Source organism: Apteryx mantelli, chromosome 2 (assembly GCF_036417845.1).
Source record: "Apteryx mantelli isolate bAptMan1 chromosome 2, bAptMan1.hap1, whole genome shotgun sequence".
NCBI classification, from domain to species: domain Eukaryota; kingdom Metazoa; phylum Chordata; class Aves; order Apterygiformes; family Apterygidae; genus Apteryx; species Apteryx mantelli.
This window is the reverse complement of record NC_089979.1, coordinates 28,057,689-28,083,509: the sequence shown is the minus strand read 5'-3', so window position 1 is coordinate 28,083,509 and position 25,821 is coordinate 28,057,689. Positions and strand designations below refer to the sequence as shown.

At 36.9% G+C, this 25,821-nt stretch overlaps 1 protein-coding gene across 1 annotated transcript in view; it reads right to left on the bottom strand.

The window, feature by feature from the left end:
* Positions 1–25,821, bottom strand: part of RIMS2 (regulating synaptic membrane exocytosis 2) — a 492,192-nt gene that overhangs the window by 179,476 nt on the left and 286,895 nt on the right. Inside the window, 2 exon segments of the mRNA XM_067292312.1 lie at positions 12,237–12,305; positions 18,035–18,061. Coding sequence (XP_067148413.1) covers positions 12,237–12,305; positions 18,035–18,061 — 96 coding nt within the window.

Sequence of the window (25,821 nt, the reverse complement as noted above, 5' to 3'; positions counted from 1 at the left end):
AAAATGATTCACCAACCTACATGCTGTTAACACAGCCATCTAGATAAAAATCCACCCAAACTAATAAGTTTTGAACTTAGTTGCTAAAACCAAGGATGCAAGGAGGATGCTTCCATCCACCCAGGATCCAAAGCCCTGCATCTTCTCCAGACATAATTTTTCCTAGAGTTCTAGAAAAGAACTGAACAGGGATAAGATGAAAACTGTTCTCCCATTTCCTGGGAAGCTATTCAAACTGAAAGGTTTAAATTGGAGCTGGCTGACTAGTCACTCAGATGTTGCCAGTTCTGGGCACACAGAATCACAGAATGGTTGAGGTTGGAAGGGACCTCTGGAGATCATCTAGTCCAACCCCCCTGCTCAAGCAGGGTCACCTAGAGCACATTGCACAGGATTGCATCCAGGCGGGTTTTGAATATCTCCAGAGAAGGAGACTCCACAACCTCTCTGGGCAACCTGTTCCAGTGCTCTGTCACCCTCACAGTCAAGAAGTTTTTTCTCATGTTCGGATGGAACTGTCTGTGTTTCAGTTTGTGCCCGTTGCCTCGCGTCCTGTCGCTGGGCACCACTGAAAAGAGTCTGGTTCCATCCTCTCGACACCCTCCCTTCAGATACTTGTACACGTTGATAAGATCTCCTCTCAGCCTTCTCTTCTCCAGGCTAAATAGGCCCAGCTCTCTCAGCCTTTCCTCATAAGAGAGATGCTCCAGTCCCCTAATCATCTTTGTAGCCCTTCGCTGGACTCTCTCCAGTAGTGCCACATCCCTCTTGTACTGGGGAGCCCAGAACTGGACGCAGTACTCCAGATGGGGCCTCACCAGGGCTGAGTAGAGGGGGAGGATCACCTCCCTCGACCTGCTGGCACCACTCTTCCTGATGCACCCCAGGATACCGTTGGCCTTCTTGGCCACAAGGGCACATTGCTGCCTCATGCTTAACTTGTTGTCCACCAGCACTCCCTGGTCCTTCTCCGCAGAGCTGCTTTCCAGCAGGTCAGCCCCCAAACACATTCAGAGAAAAAACTACAATCATCTATGAGACTTTCAGGTCCAAAAAGCAAGAACCTAGCAAGTTTTTGATCAGTTTTGAACTTAAGCAAGTCTGTCTAAAGTCAGCTTTGGCACATCAGAAAGTTAGGAATTACAGTATCTGTCTTGCAGGCATTTGGCCCCAGCATATCATAGTTTAATAATTCATTGGTCTTTGAGTCTTTATATTTAACTGAAAAACAAGTTTTCCTTCTTTAAAATAGTGCAGACAAATTTTTCAGAGTATCAGTTTTTAATAAAAAATACTATTGCTACTGTTCTATTTACTGTTTTATTTCTACAAATAAATTCAGATTTCCAAACTTCATTGCCAAGGTCATATTTATTTTACTTTCCGAATCCAATGATCAGAATCCAAAGCGGGAAAGGTGTAATCTTTCTGTATTCCAACATAAAACCGTTGTCTGTGCTTAAAACAATAGAGACGGTGCATGTCATATGCCCAGCCACTGGGATCCACCTTTATGCCACCTATACACTAATATTCTCTCCAGCTGAAACCAGATGAAAAAGACAGCATCTACTAGAGTGTACCCTGAGACTTCAACTGCTATGGGATTTTATTTCAAAATGTATAAAGTATAGAGAAACCAACTTGGTTTCAGTGGGAAAATGGCAGGAATATAAAAAGTACCTAACAACCTGTTTAAGAATGAATTTCATAAGATAAAGCATATTGAGCCTCTGCTGATACTGAAATAATTGACTCAGTTGTCAATAAAGACAAATGATCTTTCACTTGTTTATTCTTGTGCCTTTCATTGATCTCCTTAAAATTCCAGAGATAAAAGACAAGAAATCTGTGATTACCTTCAGCCACAGGAGATGCAGAGAGAACAGTGGGCCAACTCTTCAGTTACAGAAGTCATAGCAAAGATGCTATGACTTCAAGCTTTAAGAAGATGACAGTAAAACAAAGGTTTTGTGGGAGGCTTAGTAAGGTACTTGGTACCAATCCATACACCTCAAAAGGGGCCAACACTGCAATAAATAGGCTTAGCAATCAGCACTGGAATTCCTATAAACCCCAAACAGACTTTAAAGGTGCTGTCCCTGATTGAATGACCATGGAGTATGAGCTGATGATATTGCTACTCCTCACTTGAAGACTATTTCTCTCTAGCATGGGACTGTCTTCTCTCTCAAGACCAGTGACATTCTAAAAATCATTGTGATTTATTCAATCAAAAAAAGTACAATTTATCTTCCAATCTGAAAAATATCCTGTGTCCTGGAAATAAGGTTAGAGAAGGAAAGTAAAAGTATTTTATTGTGGAAAGAAAATGCAGGCACTAAAAACAGGCCGTAAGTGCAACTTGACTGAGGAGTTGCTACTGAGCAGAGCAGTTAATTATAGCAGCAGTAAAAATAGGCTAACCATTGGAATCTGCTTGCAGCTATAAATATTAAGCCATTATCACAGAATCAAAGGCTCTATAACTACAGCAAGCCTCTTAAATCAATGTACAGAGCACAAAGAACCTGATAATCAGTATAGAGATAATCAGAGATAAACAAATGGGAGCTGAGGACACTTAAAAGGTGGGCATGTGACAAATGTATCTGCAATGCCGCCACCTTCCTCCTTCCATGGAAGGATTTCATCAAAAACTGAGATACACAACAAATAAAGAGGTCCACAACGCACACTAAATACAGCTTCCTCTGAGCTACAGTTTTAACTTTCTCTGTTTTAAGCGAGAGTGTTAACATACTTGATTTAAAGCAGTCATCCACACACTAGGGCTGTTCTGTGCTCATCTTTTTCCATATTCACTAAATACTAACAAATTGTTATCAATTTCCACAGCTTTTAGGCACAAAATTACAGTAAATCACAAACATCCAAATATGATGTCCAAATCAACAGCACTAAAAAAAGCCTAAAAAAAAACAGAAGAGCACCAATGAAACTTTTAATTTAGATCTCTTGCTGCATGACTGACTTGAGAGAAATTCTTTGTATGAAAACTGTTCTAGCTTTCTATTAGAATTGCTGTTCATCACAGACACAATAATTGACTGGTTTCAAACACTGATGCTAAATGGCATTTTCTCCACTTTAACATCTGCACTTGACAGAGGCGTCAAGCTTTCTATTTATCAGTTATTTGATTTTTAACACTCACTGTGGTTGGGCTTAGAGCAAGTACTAATTAAAAACAATTATACAATCAAATTGCCAGAAAGGCTTATCATACGAAGATTTCACACATGGACACTTTAGGGACAATCAGTTCAGCTCTTTTATACAAATCTGCTCAGCTTCTATGGGGATTTGAACCTCTAAATGCAGAATCTGGATGTCCTGTGAAAAAGTGCTGACAGTAACAAACCAACTGAATTAAACAAACTGAATATAAAACATCAGAATACTCTTTAAATTGAAGATTCATTATGCATGTTTCATTTCTGCATCAAAATATTATTCTACATATAAAAGAAGAATGAATATATTGAAAGAAAACAGAAACCATTTTAGTCAGAATGAATGTTTACTTGCTGTATAGTAACTCAGTTCTTTAAGAGGTGTTTTTTGTCTCTGTTGCACTGATGGTATGTAGGCACCCATCACACTTGAGACAATTCTTTTCATCATTAGTGCATCTTGGGAATGTCCCCACAAAATAAGAATCCAGAGCCTGATGAGCTGTCCAGTGTTGTCCATACACACAGTATAGCATACAAAGTTTGAAAAAGCACAGTTACTATACAGTAGATGTTTCTTCTTCTTTAAGTAAACATCCATATATATAGTGACTCTGATAGTGACTTGCAAGGCACTGGTGAGACCAGTGCAGATGGGAACAGAAATTCTTCTAAAATAGCAAATATAAGACAAGTCTGCTGCATATTTTATCAGAGCTGGACATCTCTGCAGCAGAACCATCCTGAGTAAATGGTTTTACTGGAGTGGACATAGCTGTCCTGCAGATGTTTAAGACTGGCACATTCCTTAGAGAAACAAAACAAAACTTTCTTCTGTGCTACTGGAATAAGCTATGATCTTTAAAGGAAGGCTACATTATTCAGTATGTCTAACTGGACTGTGTTTAACTGAACATTTTAATGTTGAGACAGCTCATCTTTCAAATCTAACTTCACAGGTTCTGATTAAATTGGGAGTATGCTCCAAATGGCTCAGTTCTACCTACATGAGACCAAAACTCCCAAAGAACACTGTGGATGATCTTTGTCGGTATAATTTTGGAAATATTGAAAGATGTACAGTATAACTTGAAAGTAAATCTAAGATTGTCTTTGGTAGATATTGGAGAAAGTATAAATGACATCCTCTTCTTACATGTGGGAGGCTCTCCCTCCAAAGCTTGGAATTTTCCCATCCTCCTGGCTGACATTAGTGCTACTAATTATTATTGACATTGTTTTCATACAAAGGTAAGTATTCCACCTATGTTGAAATAATCTTTAGATTCTAAAAAAGATTAGGCTGTCTATTCAGGAATCAATGCTCTTAAATCCCTGGTGTCATATGTAGGATATCTGTGATTTGGAGAATAAAAAACTAATATAACTACCAAATTAATTCCTCAGTGGGGTAATTCTTTAGTCCTAGATTGCAATCTAAACAATGTGGAATCTGTATCTCAGACGGAGACATTTGTCACTGTTACGACAAATCTTTTCCATTTACTAAGACATATGTACCAATAGAGTCTTCCCTACTATGGATGAAGTTGTTACAAGTACTTAAGAAATGTTCTTTCTAAACAGGTCAGCCACCTAAGGTATTTGGTAAACTAAATGGCATCTGAATTATGCCATTTATGCAGATGAAGGACTTAGTCATTATTCTGAAGAAGAACATCCACTTACAGAAAGAAGTTTTGAGTGGCTAGATAGATTTCTGACAGGTAGGTACCTAAATTTACTTGGCAATACAATTTATGCTTCATTAAAATTCTAACTCATTAAATTCTATGTCTAATTCTTTAAAATTCCATACAAAATGCATCCCAAATTTCCAGAGCAGAAGCAATAATACTTTGTTTTCTCTTTATCTTTTCGTGGAGTATTAAGGAGTATCACTGTGAATTACGTCTTTTTACAGAGTAATTCTTCCTCAGAAATTCTCATCCCTGTGTTTGTAACTCATCCCAGCCAGGCCTTCTCTCCTGATGAGAAGCGTCTGTTAAGAGAGTCTTTGATGGGAACACAACTTCTTTGCAGCTTTCCATCACTGTTTAGATGCCTCCATCACTCTGTAGATGTTAGAACTGTGACAGAATATGAACTAACATGCTGAGTTCAGATTTACTTAACTTTACTCAAAGAAGAGAATGCCACTGATAATTATTGATAATCTGCAAATGCAACTTGAAATTAGTTGCATCCTTCCTTTCAAATGGGAGTGATACAGCTTATATTTAAAAATATGAAGCCCTTTAAAAAAATTGTATTAATCAAGAGAATTTGGATGTTTGAAGAAAAAGATGTTTTGTCAACTGAGGAAAGGATATTAAACAAATATTGTTGAAAATAATAGCAGTATTGCTAAACTTTACTTTCGATACATTAAAAATAAAAGTACAAGAAAAAGTTTAAATAATCATAATAAAAATTCCTGCATTAAGGACTTTAGGCAAAAAGTTGTAAATAAAATACACATCACTTCTGTTTAAAAGGAATCATAAGGAGTAATGTTTATCTTGATCTCAGGGGTCAGTATAAGGACTATTTTAACAATGCTTGCATCTCACTTCAAATTTTTTGGAGCATTTACAAGGTACACAGACACTAAGCTGATTTTTTACTCAAGGAAGAACACACTAAACAATTATTAGAGCAGAGACATGGACATCAGGACATAATAAAACAAAAAGTTGGTGAATGTTTATATTGGTAGTTACTGGGCTTTTGGGGCAATTTGGGGCCATTCAGGGCCAGATGGTTATCTAGAATGAAATCCTTCTCTTTATTTCAGCAGGGACAGAATACATCCATTTTACATACTAACGCTGTAAGATGTCTTTCAATAGGCAGTTGATTTCAAGCAGTAGCCAAAGCATTCATGTATTCTGTGTCTGCTTTGAACAGCAATCACCAAAAGGATCCAGGTATAAAAATTCAGATCACATCATTGGGGAGTACAGACAGGGCCTTTTGTTTCCTCTGCAGGAAAGGATGCAGCATGGCAGTGAAAGAATTCTTTTGCACAAAAGGAATCCTTAAGTGTTTCAAGAAGTGAAACAAAAATGAATAACTGCTTTTCATTCCTTTTCAAAAACAGAGTAATTTTTGTAAATTCAATAAGAATTTCTTTACTGGTTGTTATTATTTTTTCTAATCTACCAAGCTCTAGACACCTGCTGAGTAAATATCTCATTTGTATTCTCATTTTGCTCCTAAAATACCTTGTAATCTTTTACACAGTGAGAAAAATTTATCACTACAAATGTTTTTCTTCTCAAAGCTGGGAGGCTGCAATCTTTTGCTCTCAAAAGCTCTTCTCCACAGAGATTTGTAATGCAGCTTATGCAGAATTCAGTGCCTTACATTCTTCCAGGATTCATCTGTTCAAACATATCTCAGATTACAAGGGTGTCTCATAAAACGACGTAGTACAGATAAGATATTGGTATTGAACTGAATTTAAAATATTAAGATCTCACTTAGTATTTAAGAATTACTACAAATAGCTGAGACTTTTTATGGTTTTATGATGTCTTGTCAAGAGATGTCCCTGCTTGTTCAAAGAAGTCCAGCTAGGTTACTTGCCTAGTTCAACATACAAAATGATGAAGTACTTGGGAAGATACAGATTTAGAAATCATACTACGTATTTGTTGAACTTGGTTAACCGTAGTGTCCATTCAACTTTGGTACACAGAAAGGAAAAAAAGAACAGTTTTAATTCAATTGTATTTAACAATATGATAATTTAAACTGTGTTTTGTAAACCGTTCAGGAATTTTTCTAAAATCAATATAGAAACATTCTATCACTGTTATTTATAAGCGTATAAGAGCATTCAAAGGAGCAAGTGAGGATGGTAATGTGCTCCAGCACACTACTGCTGATGACAGACAGCATTAGGGCCAAAGGATATTTTTCAGGGCAGCACAGTGACTACTTTAAGCCATTTGAAGGCAATCTAAAAGACAAGGAACTACAAATGTTTCTCCTTCTGCTATCACAGAATCACAGAATCACAGAATGGTTGAGGTTGGAAGGGACCTCTGGAGATCATCTAGCCCAACCCCAACCATCTAGTCCAACCTATCCTGTGCTAACATCAAATCCAATAGAAATGAGATATAATAGAGATTCTGCACTAGTATTTTTAGATTCCAACATGAAATGAATGTATATTGCAGATGAAGAAAGCTACTTTAAAATTGTGACAAAAATCACTTTTACATACTGTTTAAAAGCACAATATTTCTGTTATAACCCTTTCTGACAGGAGTTATTGGTGTAGAATGCATGCACAGTCAGGAAAAAGCTGCCGAAGTTTTTCAGTTGATTCATCATTACTTTCTTAAAAGCTTCTGCTGTTGAAAGAAACAACACTTCATTTAATAAACAGAGGTTTATCATTTTTCTAATCATGAGGACGCAAGCCACTAAAAGTGACAGCTTTTGTGTACAATTTTTCCAAGAGATGTTTGAACCTTTGTGGAAAAATTAAAGGAAAGGATACTAAGAAAAATAGACATAAAGATAATTTAAGTGTTTTATCATCAGCAAATTAAATAGGTGGATGAAATTGCCATAGCAGTAAGAAACAGCAACTGCGGATATACTAAAAATAGACGATGACACAAGGAACTAGAGCTTACAAAGTGCTTTCTGTTTCAGCAAATACGTCTAAGACATTTTTACTTATAGATGCACAATAAGAACTGTTTTCAGATCTTCCCTTTCAGATTTCTACCTATCACCAGCTTGTCCAAAGATTAAGTCATTTGACCTCATGGGACCAATACCAGAGAAGCTACATAAAAAGGAGTTGTGGGCAAAGAGATAAATCGCAACTATGATCAGGAACATCCGCAGGCAAGACAGCATCCATCTTTTAATGAACAATGAATAAATGCATAATAAGATCAAGTAAGGTCTATGGATTTTCTTAGGTTTATACATTGTTTTAAATAAAAATAAACAAAAGAAGAACCAAAAGAAAATTATTGCTCCTATTAAAGGATTCTGGACTTCATTTTGCATGTGACCCCTTGTGACTTCATTTTGCATGTGCAATACTTTGAATAAGCAAGAATTTTGTGGAAAGGATCACAGAGTATTTGACAGATGTTAGCAAATATATTTGATGTGATACAGTATTTATATGGCAGAAGGAAAAAGAGCAAAATGAAGTGTCATGTTAAATAAAATCTGAAAATACAAAATGAAAGACCTGGGAAAGTACAAAAGAAAGAAAACGAAGATAGACAAATGGCTGAAGTATTACTCAATGCAGAGAAGGCAAATATTTAAATCAAGACAACAGTGTGATGAGTTTGCAAACGAATAGAAGAACTTTAAGAGAAGGATGTGGATGGTAAGTAAGACAATAAAGATAAATCAAAAACAGTAAACATAGTGACAGTAGCACAAAAAAGAAAAGCAAACAATAATTTTTTCAAAACTGAAAGAGCAGCAATCTTTCACACCCCACACAGCCAGCCTGAATTACAATGTAACTAAGGCAGCAGAGTTGTCAGCATAAATCCAAAAGCTAAAAGGTACTAAAGAAACGTGTTTAGGTACATTACGAACTCCGGTAAGGGAAGTAGACTCATTCACAGAACTGTAAAGACTCACAAATTTTATAAGTAGTCGTCAAAACAGGAGTTAAACAATTTATTTCCTGTAAAAGGGTATCTAGTATAAAGCAGATTTTAATGACCACATTTGTAGTCTTCATATAATCACTTAAAAAAATAAATAAAGTAAACAGATAATGAAAATCATTTTTTAAGCAGCACTTTCAAAGGAGCAAGATAGAAAAAAAGGTATTTCAATAATCTAGTAGCACATATGGCCATTCAACATACTGCAACTTAATTTACATTAGGAAAAACAGATGTCATAGGTGTCTGAGAAAAGAAATTTAGAAGTAAATGAGCTATAATCTTTATTTAAAAATCAACCTTCAAAGACAGCATAGGAATAATTTAAGAGGCTAATGTGTTTCAAATATAGCATGAAGCAGATAAAATCACAAAATTGTAAATCCAGCTGTTTTGCAGGAACCCCACTGATGTTTGAACACCTGGTAAAGCTTCTGCAAAAGCTTTTTTAGGGACAATACAAAGATTTCACTTTCAAAATGTCACCATAATAAGTACATTAGACAAATATCCATCAAATTCCCTTTTTTTCCTTTCTTATGAAACTCCAGAGTTGAGTTGGTGCATTTCTAATTAGACTGTCCAACAGGACTAATAAAAGCCCTTCCCTTTGGGAAGACAGGAAATCTGAAAGCCTTACTGATTATTGAGCATATGCCAAAAGCTAACCAACCCTAGACCAAAAGAACAGCAAGTAATAACAAAGGGGCTTCTAAGAATCACAGCCTCTCTGATTCCAGCACTTCGTGCCACACTGGCTACACATCCTTCCTGTCTTTCGACTGCAATAAAATAAACAGGCAGTGGAAATATGAGAATGCACTAAGTTTTCCTAAATATCTCCTCAATTAAGGTATTAATCTGAAAACTGACCCTATTACTGTCTGAAGACAAATGATTTAAGGAAGACAGATTGTTTAGTGGTCTTGCAGCCACAGCTCTCATTTATTTTCTGGTAAAACTACTAAAACCTTAATGTATAGAAAAATTTGAGTAGAGATTAACAGAAATCTGAATGTTTATGCAGAAAAGAGAAAAAATATATTCCTTTGAGATAGAATAACTTTCAGCATGCAGTATCTACAAGGCTAGATTTTTCCTAATATGAACGAGGACAACTTGGGCTTAAAAACACAAGCTTTCTAGATACGGTAAAAGGAGACTTACAGCCAATAAACGTGTTAACGATATGAGTTGTCCTGTTTGTACCACAAAGTGTGTTTAATATTGTGTTAGTCAAAAAAGTGCTGGTTGATAAAGTTTACATGCTGATTAACAAAAAAATCCATTCTTCCAGTAAGCACAAGACCTAGGGCAAGGGAACAGCAACATAGGAGGGTCGAAAATTAAATAAAGCATAAGAGATAACTGTGAAATATCTAGAAATACAGAGCTGACCACCTTAGACAACATGGAAATGCATCCAAGCTCAGATTAGTATCAGTTTTTAAGACAGGACTGTGCAAACTCAAGTGAGTAGGTATGACGGTGTGCTCCTTTCCCCCCCACTGATGTGCTCTCTCCCCCTCAACCTGACCTCCCTGTAAACAGCACGTAGGCAGGGGCTAATTGAGCATGCGCCAACTGAGGCCCATCTAGCATGCAAATATGACTATGAGTCAATCATCTCCCCCCCATAAATAGGGGGCAGCCCAGAGCCCCTTGAGCTCTCCTGCATGGCAGCGGGCTGCACTGCAGAACCTCCCCTTGAGCAGGGACGCCTCTCAAGGTGACTCCTCGAGGTTGAGAGATTCCTTACCCGCGACAGATCCTCGGTAAGTGATTAATAGCATGATGAACTTTTGTGAACTTTGCAAAACTTTGCTGAGTTATATCTCTGATTAATTGTGCACATAATCCCGTAGACATAAACCGTTGACCAAGTCTGAGGCTAGGATCGGATCCAGCTGCACCCAGGCTGCTCTCAGAAGGAGTTTAGAAAGCAAGGGGGTCCTTTCCAAATCTCATGACTCAATGCGAGGGTCTCCTTTGCACACACTCCTTTAGACATGAACCATTGACCAAGTCTGGGACTAAGACTGGATCCAGCCACACCTAGGCTCCTCTCAGAGGGAGTTTAGAAAGCAAGGGGGGTCCTTTCTGAACCTTGTGACTCAACAGGAGGCTCTCCGTTGTGCCTGCATCTGACCCTATCCTTCATGCAGTAAATAACTGAGTGAACCTTGCCAGTCGAACCTTGTTAAATCATTCTTACTTACAATTGAACTTTGTTGTTATCTTACCACAATAAACTTAGTGCTGCTTCCCTCTTATGAGTGAAGTGCATCACTCCTTCATGACAGTAGGTAGCTCATTAAAAGTTTGGATTTATTAATAACTGGTTACACCCCACCTTGCAAATATCCACAATTGTCTCTTTCTACCTCCTTTCTTTCTGCAGCCCCAACCCCAGCACTAGCAGAACCCCTCTGGCTCATGTTCCTATGTGTCTCTCCATCAGCATGTGCTATACCCAACTTAAAGCTATACATATGCTGACAGGTGGCTATGTTACAAGAACACGTTTTGACAGCCCCGCTGACCTCTGCCTTACAGCTGCTGGATAGACCAAGCAGCATATACTGCTCCACATATGCCGAGGAAGACACTCAAATCACTGTATAGGTCCACATTAGGTAAGCCTGACCTAAAGGAAACAGCAGCAGTGTGACACAGGCTGCTCAGAGTGGTTGACAGCCCTCAGGTAAGCAGGAGGCTATATTAGCCCACATTGAGCCTGTGCTGCCAACCTCACGCTGGTACCAGGGTCCACCAGTATGGGTTTAAAGGTGACATATTTTCTGTTGTAGCCAGGGAAAGCAAATGATTCTCTGATTTTATCAGTTCTGGCCATGATTACAGCATACTCTTTTCTCTTAGAAGAAGAGTAGGAATACTAAATCTTTTACATGACAGCTGTTACTTTAAATACTCATTAAACTTCTAATTTAAATACTTCTTAATAAAAACGGATGATCTGTTAAGACATCTCCTTTCCTCCCTTAAATGTTCAGGTTTCAGATCTTTGGTGGTGCTATTATTTCACAACACAGTTCTCATGGATATATAAAATTGAAATGTCTAAGTCAAAAATTGAAGAATTTGCCTACCATTTAATATAAAAAACACTTTTATGCTATTTTTATCATTATATAAAAGCAACAAGGACATTCATACATTGATTTTTCCCTTTGTTGGTCATTTTTGTGGTTAAACATGCATTATCAATCATATTTATATTGTTTCTGTTAGAAAAACACACATTTAGATTCCATTTCTCTTTCTCAAAAAAATATTCTAAAATTCATAATAACAAATTATAAATAAGAAAGATTTCTACTGAACCCAGAAGAGGAAATTTAGAAAGTAATACCTGAAACAACACCAACTCCATCATCACAGTCATAGTCAGAGACTTCGCTGTCACTGATTCTTTTGGACCCTGCCAAAGAAAAAATCAAAAATGTGTCACTGTTATTCACCTGTAAGTCAAAACTATTCTCAGACAATAATACATAAATAATGGTAAGGACTTCATACTAGACAATGAAGCAGTAATTCATAAGTATAAGGGAATTTACTGTTATATTATTGCAAATATACCAACTATTTTCATCTAAATGCATAATATTATGTATAACGACATGATGAAATACAGCTCTACAACATTTCTTTTATGAAATATTTACATATGTTTTGTGTGCATAATTCCATACAGAAATATACATTATGCTATTCATCTTCCAGGTGTTCGTGTATTATACACACACACACCAAAAATCTGTGAACACCAGAAAAATGAATTACTGTGATCATGTTAAATGGATGTAGTAGTTTCTTTAGCATTATTAGGAACAGGCAGTTCACACACACATGCCCTGCAAAACAAAATCTCTCTGGGATACTTCAGAGGAAACAAGCTATTAAATGCTACTATGGGAGTACACCTGTTAAAATAGCTAGAGCTTAGTTGGCAAAAGCAGTTTCCAAGTCCACAATTAGAGCTAAAATGTAGGGCACATAAGACAAATACGTGTTAGCTTGTGCATGGCTTCATTTTATTTATCTCTGTCCTTGGCATCTTTTAAACAGCAGACAGGATGCATTTGATTGCTGACATCAAGATTAAGCGTCGGTATGTCAACATGTGAATGATAATTATTTATTTACTTGTTTTAGACTGTGAAAATCCCTGGTTTTCAGCAACATGGTATATCTGTTCTAATTCTCTGGCCATCTAAAAATAGGCAACTAGTAACTAGGTAATTTAATCTAATTGTCACCAAACCGTCAATCATGTGCAAGGTTTTTGATGGTTACCATAGGGACAATTTATCATTCTGAAAAACACATAGAAAAATTAGACGTAAAAACTGTGAGTAAACCTAAAGGAGTGCAAGACAAAGCAGGATTAAGGTTCTATCTTGGCGACTGGCACAGAATGATTCCTAGCCTACATTTTGTGGGGACTTTTTTCTTTAAATCCAAGCTATTTGATAAAAATATGAAATTACAAGCAAATGATTAAAATTAGCAGTAGAAAAGACCTAGAAGATGAGGGCGAAAGTGAAAGAAAAGGTTTCATCCTCTTAATGGACTCTCCCAGAATCAGGAAATTTTTAATTTTTAAAAACCAATTAAGTCTGACTTCAAGACAATATTCGATCTGATTATTTTCTTAATTATAGTACTACAGAGGCCTAACAAAAATCTCTCTTGCTTCCCAAAAAAAGAGCATGTACTCCACCTGTGATGCTGTTTCTGCTGTTTTTAGCAGAGAGCCTTCTACTGGTGCAGGGACATACATGCCAGTGAGCAAAAAGGATTAGGGGCATCAGCTTCCATTTCCCTTAGCTGCTAATCCAAAACCAGACCAGTGAATGAGAAGGATGGTATTTGCAACCAAAGACTGAGCAAGGGAACCCTGCTAGTTTGGCTGGGATTTGGCTGGGATCTAAAAGGCAGAAGCTCCTAAAGGGAGTGCCAAAAGAGCCGTTCTGGCCTTCTGGATAACCTGCGACAGATCTGAGAGTGGTCTGCTGCTGGTCTGCATCGCTCGGGCTTCATCACGGAGAGAGGACTGTGGAAAGGGAACATGAGGGCAACTGGACAGATTGCTGATGCTCATCACATGGATGCTTGGAAAGGGTTGAATCAACCATGATTTGAATGAATGCAATTCACTGATCATCTAATTCATCCTTATGAATAAATTAATTAATCACAATTAAGGTTGCTTTTATTTATGTTTATATTTACAGCTGAGTACATCTGCTTAAAGTTATTTTTAGAATATTATGTTCTGTATTCTGGAGAGAAGATTTGCATTTCTGAGGATGAAAATAGCCAGCCGTTGTCGCAGAGTCAAGACTTCCCAATTGCATAGGAAAAACTACATGTTGTGGTAATCACAGAATATTTCTGGGTGAAAAGAGAGACTAAGAAGCATCAGTGGACAAGAAGTATAGGGGAGAGGGGTCTTTCTCTCCCCTCAAACCCCGATTCACCTTCCCCAGAATCTCCTAATACCTCAACTTCAAATCAACTTCCAGGACCTTTCCCCTTCCCATACATGGACCCCATCTTTGTTCCCATCCCCTTTGCTTCCCCAGCTTGAGCTGCAGGGAAGAGCTGGGGCATGAGAAAAGCGAATGACCCAGGATCAAGACATGCCCTAAGGATGGGAGTAGAGAAAGAGTAGAGTCAAGAGAAGAAGCAGGTTTCAGAGCTTTCTCCAACTGCTCATGCTGCTGCAAAGAGGACAGTCTCTTGCAACAGCTGACATCCCTGCAGTACAAAAACCTTTTCTCTGTGTAGGCAGGAGACGTGAAGCTTGTTCAGGTCAGATCACCTCCTCTATCTCTTCAAGCACAGGCTACTTTAAGCAAACTCTAACTACTAACAGACTCAAAACAACTGAAAAATAATCATGTTTAGGTAATATTTCATCTATTTTTAAATGTAATTTTAAAGGCTGGTTAAGAAGTTAGAAAAAAATTAAATCAAGATTAATTACTGGGTTTCATCTTTAGAAATCAATGTTTTCAGGAAGGGTAGAGGAAGGAAAGCATGTCTATTAAATATGTAATGTCAAGAATACTGCCTGGAATATGTGACTTCTGCAAAGTAATCAAATTAGATTTATTTAAAATGTCTTCCATTAACTTCAGAAGTTGAACAGATTAGAAGGTCCACAGGTCAAAATCCTTTATTGAATTCTGCATTCAAAATGCAAGTGTAAATGTTGGCATCTTATTTTAAGAGTTCTCATAAATTTTGCAGGAGTAATTTCATTTGCTATATATTCATTCTAGATGCTAATTGTCTTTTCAATGTATTGACAATGTAAATTTGAAGATATAGCCTTCAGGCCCTCCTTAACTCTGTCTTGTAAAAATACTGCTTCATTATCTGAGTAATCTGAACCATTGTCAGTGAAACAAAGAAAGAGCAATTCATAGTTTATCTGGGAAATGTGACAATGTAGCCTCTCACAAACAAATTATGCCAAAGGAATACTTCTAATGAAGCTATTATTTAGTATTTTTATGCATATCTTAAAGTGTTTGACAAGTATGTTACAAAATATGGTAAATGTAACAGCAAGGAAATTAAATCCTTTCTAACATAAATTCAAATTTTAGTACAAGAGCTTGAGCATATAACACCTAGGACACTGGCTGCAACAAATAAATGCATTGATGCCTATGGTTTGCATGTAATTAACTTTGTCTTTGATGGACTTTAAATATGAGGAATGGCATTAATTAAGTCTCATTGCCAGTGTACTAGAATGTAGTTTATTAACAAAGCATTCTACTTAGAGATAATATTGCCATGTTTTCTGGTAACTGGATGGTAACAGATGGTAAATATTGACTCTTGAATGCCTTCCACCAGGATTAATGGTTACAACACTTACAGATTGAAGGCAAAATAGACTCCATACTGTAAGCCACAAAAAACATATTAATTCAGTGTAATCCCAGGGCGAAGAATGTGTAAAGAACTTGTATGCTTTCTAGTTTTATTCTTATTTTCATGGAGAGCAATAAATTGAAGAAAAAAGTGAGGTATTTAATTCCATTTTATGAATCAAATACTTTGTTGGTTTATTTGTACTTTTCAGAGGCTGCAGTGTTGGAGGCCATGGAAAGCTTTTACAACTTCTGAATAAAAATAATATAAAAATCTTTAAAGACGATTTCACAGAATTGTATTTACTTTCACAAAAACACATTTCTTCCCATAAACATATTCTAAATGACTGGAATTCTCAAATTATGAAAGAAACAGTAAACAATCATAAATATTTTCTAGTAAGACAACTTTAATTTGTGGAGAATTTCAGAAGATCTCATGACTCCTACGTGAAAACTGATGTTGGATAATGACATAGAGCTATTCTCCATCCTATTATTAATATACAGGGGAGACAATCCAAGGTATAGTATCTTCTGTGCTTCATATATTGCACGTTGACAGTTCTGGATATAGGCCTCAACAAGAGGAAAGCAGCATAAGGTGTTCAAAACTTAATAAAGCTGAATGCAGAACAGCCTGTATGACCAGCCAATACAGCTATCAGAACTGACTAGCATAGGGGATGGAATGAGAAATAACAAGATTAAGGTGAGTCACCTTAAATACAGAAGGAAGGGCCAGATTCTAGGACTCGAATTCTCTTTGTGCAGAAAAGAGAGCAGATCGAGCTCCCCAGCTAGGATCCTGTCCCTTACAATGCAGGAACATTTTACGAGATTTTGTGAACTCCTTGGGCGAACGAAGGCTAATGAAGCACGCTTACAGTCTGGTTCTCTGGAGCTGGGAGAGGGCCTTCACAATCACTTAAAGTAACTTAGTGTCACCTCTAATTGTTCTGTGTTCAAAGCTGACACATAAGCAACCCTAAAATCAGTCTCTCAGCTGTCTTAAGAATTTGCTCTCTCATATTCATTCAGTCTGTGCCTGAGGGTTTTGAGTGTGAACTGATTTCTTATGTAGTCCTGCTGTCTGCATGCTAATCTGTCACTCCATCCTCCTGCATAAAATTGTGTGTGTGTGTGTGTGTGTGTGTGTGTGTGTGTGTGTGTGTGTGTTTGGGGGGGGGTTAAGATTTTGGCCAATTTCATCTATACTGACAGAGAGGTAAAAATACCAAATTTAATTAAGTTGCTACAGATCTTTGAAAATGGTTGCTGGTTAGAAGAGAAAGATCCAAATCAGAACCTCGAAGGGAAAACAAACAAAATCATGCTAAAATGTGTGGCTAATCCACACGTGCAGAAATCCACACTAGCCATAGCAAACATGATCTCTTTTCAAGATAAGAGACATGAGAAAGATCTGGGACTGTTTCAGAAGAGAGTGCAGGAGACAGAACATGGGAGGCAAAGGATGGAAATAATGGAAAATAGGTTTTCTTAGTCCTACTTTCAAGAAATATCCTGTGGGTTTTTTTCTCTCCACTATGGTATTGGCTCTATTTTCCTAACAATGTGTTTCATTTCTTAAACATAACTGAAAGATAATTAGATGTACCAATTCTTAATGAGTTTCGCATAATTAAAATTGCAGGAACTGCAAAAAGTCCCACATGAAATGTGCTACAAAATTTAAGCTTGCAAAAGCTTTACATTATGAGTTTATCTGTATTTAATTAAGGCAAACTAAGTATATCACTTCTCAGATATAAAAACTAGATTTGTAACTGAGGACTTAAAGTAATATGAAACTGTAAAAATACATTTCAGAATAAATATTGATTTTGCCAGTAATTCACTTACCCCATGTCTGCGTTTTAAAAATATTTACACTAGCTCTCAACCAGCTGCAATACAAGTGTCCATTTTACTATAGCTTAAGCAAAATAGCATTTGCCTAGTATAGTTAATAAAGCATACTACAGTTTAACTACCAAAGCACTACCTAAAATAAAGGCAGACAAGTACAGTATTACAATAGTGCTCTGATATCAATACTGAGATGCTAAGAATAGAGAAACAAAGCCAACAAAAGACCTATGACTGAAAAGCAGACAGGGAAAGCCAAAGAACATTTTAGCAATTTAGCATCTGCACAATAGGAAGCGTAAGCACACCAATAAAATATCAAATTAAATTTTGCATGTATATGGAAGCAGTAAGCATTTCTGGCATGCTGAAAATTTACCTGAATTATATGAATATAAGCCTTTATCTGGAAAACAAATATTGAAATGAAGTAGTGTCAGGGGAAAATATATGGATCAATACATGTAACAGGGATGGTTTGTACCTTAAACTTCATATTAATCATTTCTGGAAATTGAAGAATATGATATGGTAGGCCACATTCATTCAAAAGAAAAAACCTCAACCAGCTTGAAGAAATTAAACCACAAAAATCACCTCTGGATCAACGTTTATACTAAACAGTCACAGAAGACTAGCAGAGATATTCCAGTCATTTGCAATTCTGAAATACAGATGCACATTTACTACACATAAATATTTAACTTTTTAAGAGCAACTGATGTATCATCAGCTAGTCATACAGTATGAATTACTACCCTTAACATCACTGTACATGGCTGTTAGTACCTCAGCAGGATGATGTTAGCAGAACTTTGCTGAGATGTAGCTATGAATCCTACTTTACATTTAGCAGACTCTGAAGTGATGCTTCAGTCAATCTTCTGTCTCCACCTACTCAATGGCCTTGATTTGGTAAATATGTACCTACGTGAATACCTTATGCACATGTCTGTTCCCAATGAATTTAAGACTCCTGATGTGAGCACAACGATTAAATACTTACAAGATTTGGGTTACTGTTTGTGTTACTAAAGTATAGTTGTTTCAAGCATTTTAACTTTCTATATAACCATACCAGTTCTCCTAAACTTCAAAATTTCTTGAGAAAATGGAATTTACATATGTTAATATGCAAAAATCTGGATATTTTTGGAAATATGAAATGTCACTTTGCATTTGCAGATTTTGTAAATGTGATTTTCATAAGGTAATGGGAATAAGCCTGGGAGTGAGAATAACCTGAATACTATCTTGCCATTAACAAGACATTATAAATGTTTTTATTCCTTTTAGGTAAACAGCAATTTACAGATATTAACTTGGTATCACAGTGCTCATAGACACCATTTTAATTATTAAAGACTGACAGACTGTAAGTAATGCACCTCAGATAAAAAGTATGACAGTACCAGAGGAGAAATGAAAATTCAGATTTCTTGGCAAGTGGTCCTGTTAAAAATCCACTAGATGACTGAGCGCCTTCTGGCAAATCATAGCTTTTCTGACATCCAGTTACACACTCTTTGAATATGTAGACAGGATCACTTCATAATCTACAACGTCCAATTTTTAGTTCTATATATTTTAAAACTGTATTTCTTGATGAACATAACCAATTCTTGTGGCCCAGATGCAGAATTCCACTTGGCTATATAATTTCAAAGAAAAATAGGGCTTTTTTCAACATCATTTACAAACTTCTGGATGTGAACTTTAGTACATAACTTCTCCAATTTTTGTGTTCCTCAGTACAAGTTTCTTCCAATTACAAATTTCATGGAAAAACTGACACAGAATCACAGAATCACAGAATGCTTGAGGTTGGAAGGGACCTCTGGAGATCATCTAGTCCAACCCCCCTGCTCAACCAGGGTCACCTAGAGCACATTGCACAGGATTGTGTACACACAGCTTTTGAGTATTTCCAAGGATGGAGATTCCACAGCCTCTCTGGGCAACCTGTTCCAGTCCTCAGTCACCCTCACAGTAAAGAAGTTTTCCCACATTTTCAGACAGAACTTCCTGCATTTCAGGTTGTGCCCGTTGCCTCTCGTCCTATCACTGGGCACCACTGAGAACAGTCTGGCTCCATCTTCTTTACAGCCTCCCATCGGATATTTATACATATTGACAAGATCCCCTCAAGCCTTCTCTTCTTCAGGCTAAACTATCCCAGCTCTCTCAGCTTTTCTTCATGTAATAGATGCTTCAGTCCTTAGCAGACCTCTCCTGGACTCACTCCAGTAGCTCCATCTCTCTCTTGTACTGGGGAGCCCAGAACTGGACACAGCACTCCAGATGTGGCCTCATCAAGGTTGAGTAGAGGGGGAGGATCACCTCCCTCGACCTGCTGGCAACACTCTTCCTGATGCACCCCAGGATACCATTGGCCTTCTTGGCCACAAGGGCACATTGCTGCCTCATAGTCAACTTGCTGTCCACCAGAACTCCCAAGGCCTTCTCCGCAGAGCTGCTTTCCAGCAGGTCAACACCCAACCTGTACTGGTGCATGGGGTTATTCCTCCCTAGGTGCAGGACTCTGACCTTCCCTTTGTTGAACTTCATGAGGTTCCTCTCCACCCACCTCTCCAGCCTGTCTAGGTCTCTCTGAATGGCAGCACAGCCCTCTGGGGTATCAGCCATTCCTCTCAGTTTTGTATCATCAGCAAACTTGCTGAGGGTGCACTCTGTTCCTTCATCCAGGTCACTGATGAATAACTTGAACAAGACTGGACCCAGTACTGATCCCTGGGGGACACCGCTAGCTACAGGCCTCCAACTAGACTTCACACCACTGATCACAACCCTCTGAGCTCTGCCATTCAGTCAGTTCTCAATTCACCTAACTTTCTGCTCATCTAGCCCACACTTCCTGAGCTTCCCTATGAGGATGTTATGTGGGACAGTGTCAAAAGCATTCCTGAAGTCAAGGTAGACAACATTCACTGCTCTCCCCTCACCTACCCAGCCAGTCATTCCATCATAGAAGGCTATCAGATTGGTTAGGCATGATTTCCCCTTGGTGAAGCCATGCTGACTACTCCTGATCACCTTCTTTTCCTCCACATGCTTGGAGATGGCCTCCAGGATGAGCTGCTCCACCACCTTTCCAGGGATCAAAGTGAAGCTGATTGGCCTATAGTTTCCTGGGTCCTCATTCTTGCTCTTCTTGAAGACTGGGGTGACGTTTGCTTTCTTCCAGTCTTCAGGCACCTCTCCTGATCTCCATGTCCTTTCAAAGATGATTGAGATTTCCTAGCAATGACATCCACCAGCTCCCTCAGCACTCATGGGTGCATCCCATCAGGGCCCATGGACTTGTGGATGTCAAATTTGCTTAAATGATCTCTAACCCAATTCTCCTCCAACACTTCTTTACCTACAAAATCATGCAAAATGGAGTGAGGGAAAGTTTTCTAGATTACTCCAAGAACACTAGAAAGTTGCCAGAAGTTCAATAGTGCCATCAAAAAGATTTTGATGAACACAGTCTGGAAATCATTTATATAATTAAAAGGGATGGACTTTCTTGAATTTAAATTCTGTAAAGAGCTGTTTAGAGCTTTTTGAAGACCAGAAGAATGTATATATACAGAGACTACTAGGGGAGTGGGGACTAGAGAAGCCACATTTGTTTCTATATGGTTACAAAACAGAAAGGAAACAGTCAGAATATTAAACTTATTTGAAAATTTCACCACGACCATTACAATTGACTATTATAGCTTATTATGTTTCAAAAATTAAAAGAAAAATACTACTTTTAGTCAGAAAAGGGTGTATATCTTTTAGAATCATTTTAAAGGCCTCCTAACTTGCTATCTATCCAGTGCATAGAAAGGTTACTTTACACTATCCATTGACAACATTGCTTTTCTGCCATCATTACATGACAGAAAGATAATTTAATAACATGATTATATCAATTAACCAGAGCAACAGAATTATAAACAATACTCAAATTCCCTTTAGCTGCTTCAAAACACTGATAGGATTTGAAATATTCTGTAGTTTAATTACAATTTAATAATGTTTATTTTTAATTCTTCAAAGAACACAGAATTAACTTCTTAAATAATTTTCCTTCTTTTATATTTTGATGGTTTAAGGCCTTTGCAGACACCCCTGTATCATGTTAAATACCTTTTTATTAAAGTATTTAATAAACTATAGATGTACAATAAGTATAATAAATAAATCATAGATGCAGAATAAATATAATACTGGTATTTATTTCAAATTCTGTGAACAAAACATTAATACATGCAAACAAAGATAGCATGCTCAAGGCCTGTGTTCCATAAAAGAAAGAGAAAAATTAATGAATAAGCATGAAAGGGAAAAATATGTGTTATTCTCTGGAGTTAACTTCTTATAATGTATTCACCGCTCATGGATCTGTGCTGCTCACCACAAAATGCTCTATATTATAATGTGAAAAAAAAGTCACTGATATGCATTTCCATTAAGTACTACTCACTTACCTACTAGTGAACACAATTATTATAATTCCCTCAAGTAAGATTCAGTAACATTTAAAGCTACTGTACTGACTTACCATATTCACAGCATATTGAAAGGAAACTGTTGAGACTGCAAGATCCTGATTCTGCAGTAAGATGAGACTCTACAGAGTTCCAGGGAAGTCAGTGGCTTTCACTGGAAGACTGAGGTTTGAGATGCAGGGGCTCCAATTTCATAGGGTAAAGTTTCAGACACATTGTAATCAATTATTATTAAACTTTAATAATTTAGCACTATCATAAAACCATCATAATGTTCCACAAAACAGACTTGAACATTTTAATATTAAAGTAATGAAAGAGAAAACCTGAATTAACAGTTATAACATGCCACTCATCTTTGGTCTGATGGTGACTGAATAGTATACAACCACAAAAGTTTTGAAAAAAAAGATCAGGACCCAGCAATGACGAGTCCACCTAATAATTGCTCTCAGAAATTAACAAGCAATGGGGGCCTTCATTTGTGAATTCAGTCTACTAATTTGGTGTTTCTGGTTGGATGTGATAACTTTTACCATGTTCAAGTCTGAACATAGACCCAGAAAATATAGTCTGACTCCTGGCAAGTTGTGCAAACCTTAGCCATGAAGATGACTCTAGAACTTATTCTGTCATTCAAAAAAAGGTTTGCTTATGGATTATAAATTCTTTCTTCTCATCCAAATTAATAGATAAAATTTGGAAAAGAAATGCTATATATAGCTTTTGCATGCTATATGCAGAAGTCTTTTGTAGAACAAACTACATTCAATTTTTTTCCCCATAGTTTGAAATACTCATTGCTGTAATTTCTCTCCCACCAGATTTTTCTACATACCTTATTTAAGAATCATGTAGGTCAATGAATGGAGCCTTCAATGACATTAATTCAAAAAACAATGAAAGTTAAATTTTCCATAAAAGAAATCTGCTTCACAGTTTCCTTATTTCCAGCTATTTTGAACGTGACTGATTTTCTGGTGTTCATGTTCTTGGCAGAATGCAGTTTGATCCACCATTTTGGATTTCTAAGGGTTGATTTCCAAACACTGTCATTTCTAAAACCTCTTAGACCTTGTTTTCAGCAAGATAGTTATTGTCACATAGATTCACTATTTTTCCCTTATTGAGGAAATATATTTTAAAAAAATATAATACCATATTGTGTATTCTTGCAGCATTTCAAGCTTCCACTCCCTTTCCATTGCTAATACACATGCATGCTGTAACTGGAGACCTGAAAATGTCTGCATTACCGGTTTTGTATGTTTTTCCCATTCTTTTGGCCTTTAGCTGTTATCCACACTGTCCACCCACTCTCTGCAGTCAGCAGATCAATAACTCAGCCAGCTTGGTTTTAAAGCTGCAAAATCTAACTTTGAAAACAAGTGTCTGTTCTAACTTTGAAAACAAGTGTCTGTTACTTTTTAATCCTAATTCATCAGTAAACTGTTAAAATACTTGAAGTAAAATAAAATAATGAAAGCTGCTCCTAAAACAAATTCAGAGTTACTACAGAATTAAAAAATTCCATGTCCTTCCAAATGTGCAATAACCCAATATTCTTTACCAACTAAACAGTATCAGCCCACACTGCACAGATACAAAAATTACATGGACATAACTGTAAAAGACTGAATAAGAAATCCTGGGATTCAATTTGATGACTGCTATCTCTCTATTCTGAGATATGTAGAGAGGAAGTAATTACTGATTTGCAGTCCCATGGTACAAACCCTCCTTCATTTCTGCATCAGTTATCACTGAATAGTAATGCTAATGATAACTTCTATCCCATTGATCTTAACACTTATGAATACAATATCCAAACCACATTTACTTTTCAGTGGAATTTGTGATTAGCCTCTTATCTAGTGTGAGAAGCATTAATAATATTGTTGCCTAACTGACTACAGGAAGTCTCACAGTTTTTTCAAAAAAACTTTGAGTTTTCTGCTTACAATCTCTTGTCAGACACAATATAAAAAAGAACTTTAATTTGCCCATAATTTCAATTAATGCTGTCTGGAATTTTTAAAGTATGGCTGATTTGATATGGTCAAAAGTTGGGGAAATAAGGCCATTTTACAAATTCACTTCAAAAGTCCAGCATGATAAGCGAAACAGACCTACTTATTACCTCACATTTCATCTGTAATAAGAAAAAAAACTAAAATACATTGATTGGATAAAAGGCAAATAGTTTATGAAAATATGCAATATAATTATATAGCTGAAAGACCTAATAAATCATAATCCTATGTTCTCTAATAATTCCAGCTTCTAAGTAGTTGTCTCTACTAAGACAGTCCTTAGGAAAATGCATGGTAATAATCTTTCATCAACAGGAGGTTAATGGACTGTATGGACCAGAGGACTGGGCAAGTGAATGTGAACAGCTGGCTTAGATCTGTCTGTATCATAACATAACATCTACTCAAGGATACTGAGAGATAACTAGAGGTAGAAACTGAGTTACTGTCTCTCTTTGAAAGTCGGTTCCTAAAAAATAGCATATGGGACTCTGCAGGAAGATTGCGCTATGCTACTGGCTATCGGTCAATATAGGAGTTCAGTCTTCAGAGTTGACAATCTGCTTGTTTTCAAGAACACTAAAATTCATTGACATTAAAAAGAGAATAAAAGTGCTTCATGGTAAAACCACATAAATCCCGACAATTATCAAGAAAAGCAAGTGGGTAAGCGTAGGTGGTTCTTTTAAACTACCTTCAGAGAATAGCATTTAAGTGTTTTTTTTCCAAATATACGTATTTATAGTAACCCGTCAGTCATGAAGATAAGAAAGCTTAAGTGCCTATTTATACAAACAACAAACAACCTTGTAATTCAAGATCTATCTCTTCTTTTTTATTTCTCATACTTACAATTTTGGGGGGCATGAAATAAGGCACTTCATATTGTACTCACTAATTCTACATTTAGAGGCATCACAGAAGTGAATAAAAGGTGGGCGGACTGAGCTGCTCTTGAAGCTGAAGACAGCGTTTGTAGCCCCAGTAACTGAAATCTGTTTACTGTATAAGAGCACAGTAAGTGCTCTTAAAAGTGCTTTGAAAAAGGTAGACAAACTTTTAGATATTCCTTGCCTTCATTCTGGAGAATTTTATTTTTCACAAAGTCATAATGTTTCATTGAAAAAAAAAAATGAGAGCACCTTCTGTTTTAAAATGTTGTCTTCCAGATTTCTGTTTGTCCCAAAATACAGCTTTACTGTCTGGGAAGCATTTTCATCATATACAAACTTTGTACTGAAGGGTACAAAAAGGGCTTCAGACACAAGAAACAATGAGCCCTTAAGTTTAATTAAATATTTTTTTGAAATCTCAAAAAAAAAAAGGTAAAAGACCAAGCTTCTATATGCTATTGTTAGCATATTATCAATATTTTACTCAGTGAAGGCAAACAAGCATAACATCTGATGTCTTCCCTTCATCACTCCCCTGGTGATGAAGTTTAAAATCATGTAGGTTGGGAGGGACCTTCTGAAGGTCATCTGGTGCAATGCCCATTTCAAAGCGGGGCCAACTTACATTGCATTGCTCAGGGTCTTGTCCAGCTGAGTTCTGGATATCTCCAAGGGGATATTCCACCACCTTTCCAGACAACCAGGAAGTACTTTTATTTTCATTTCAGAGGT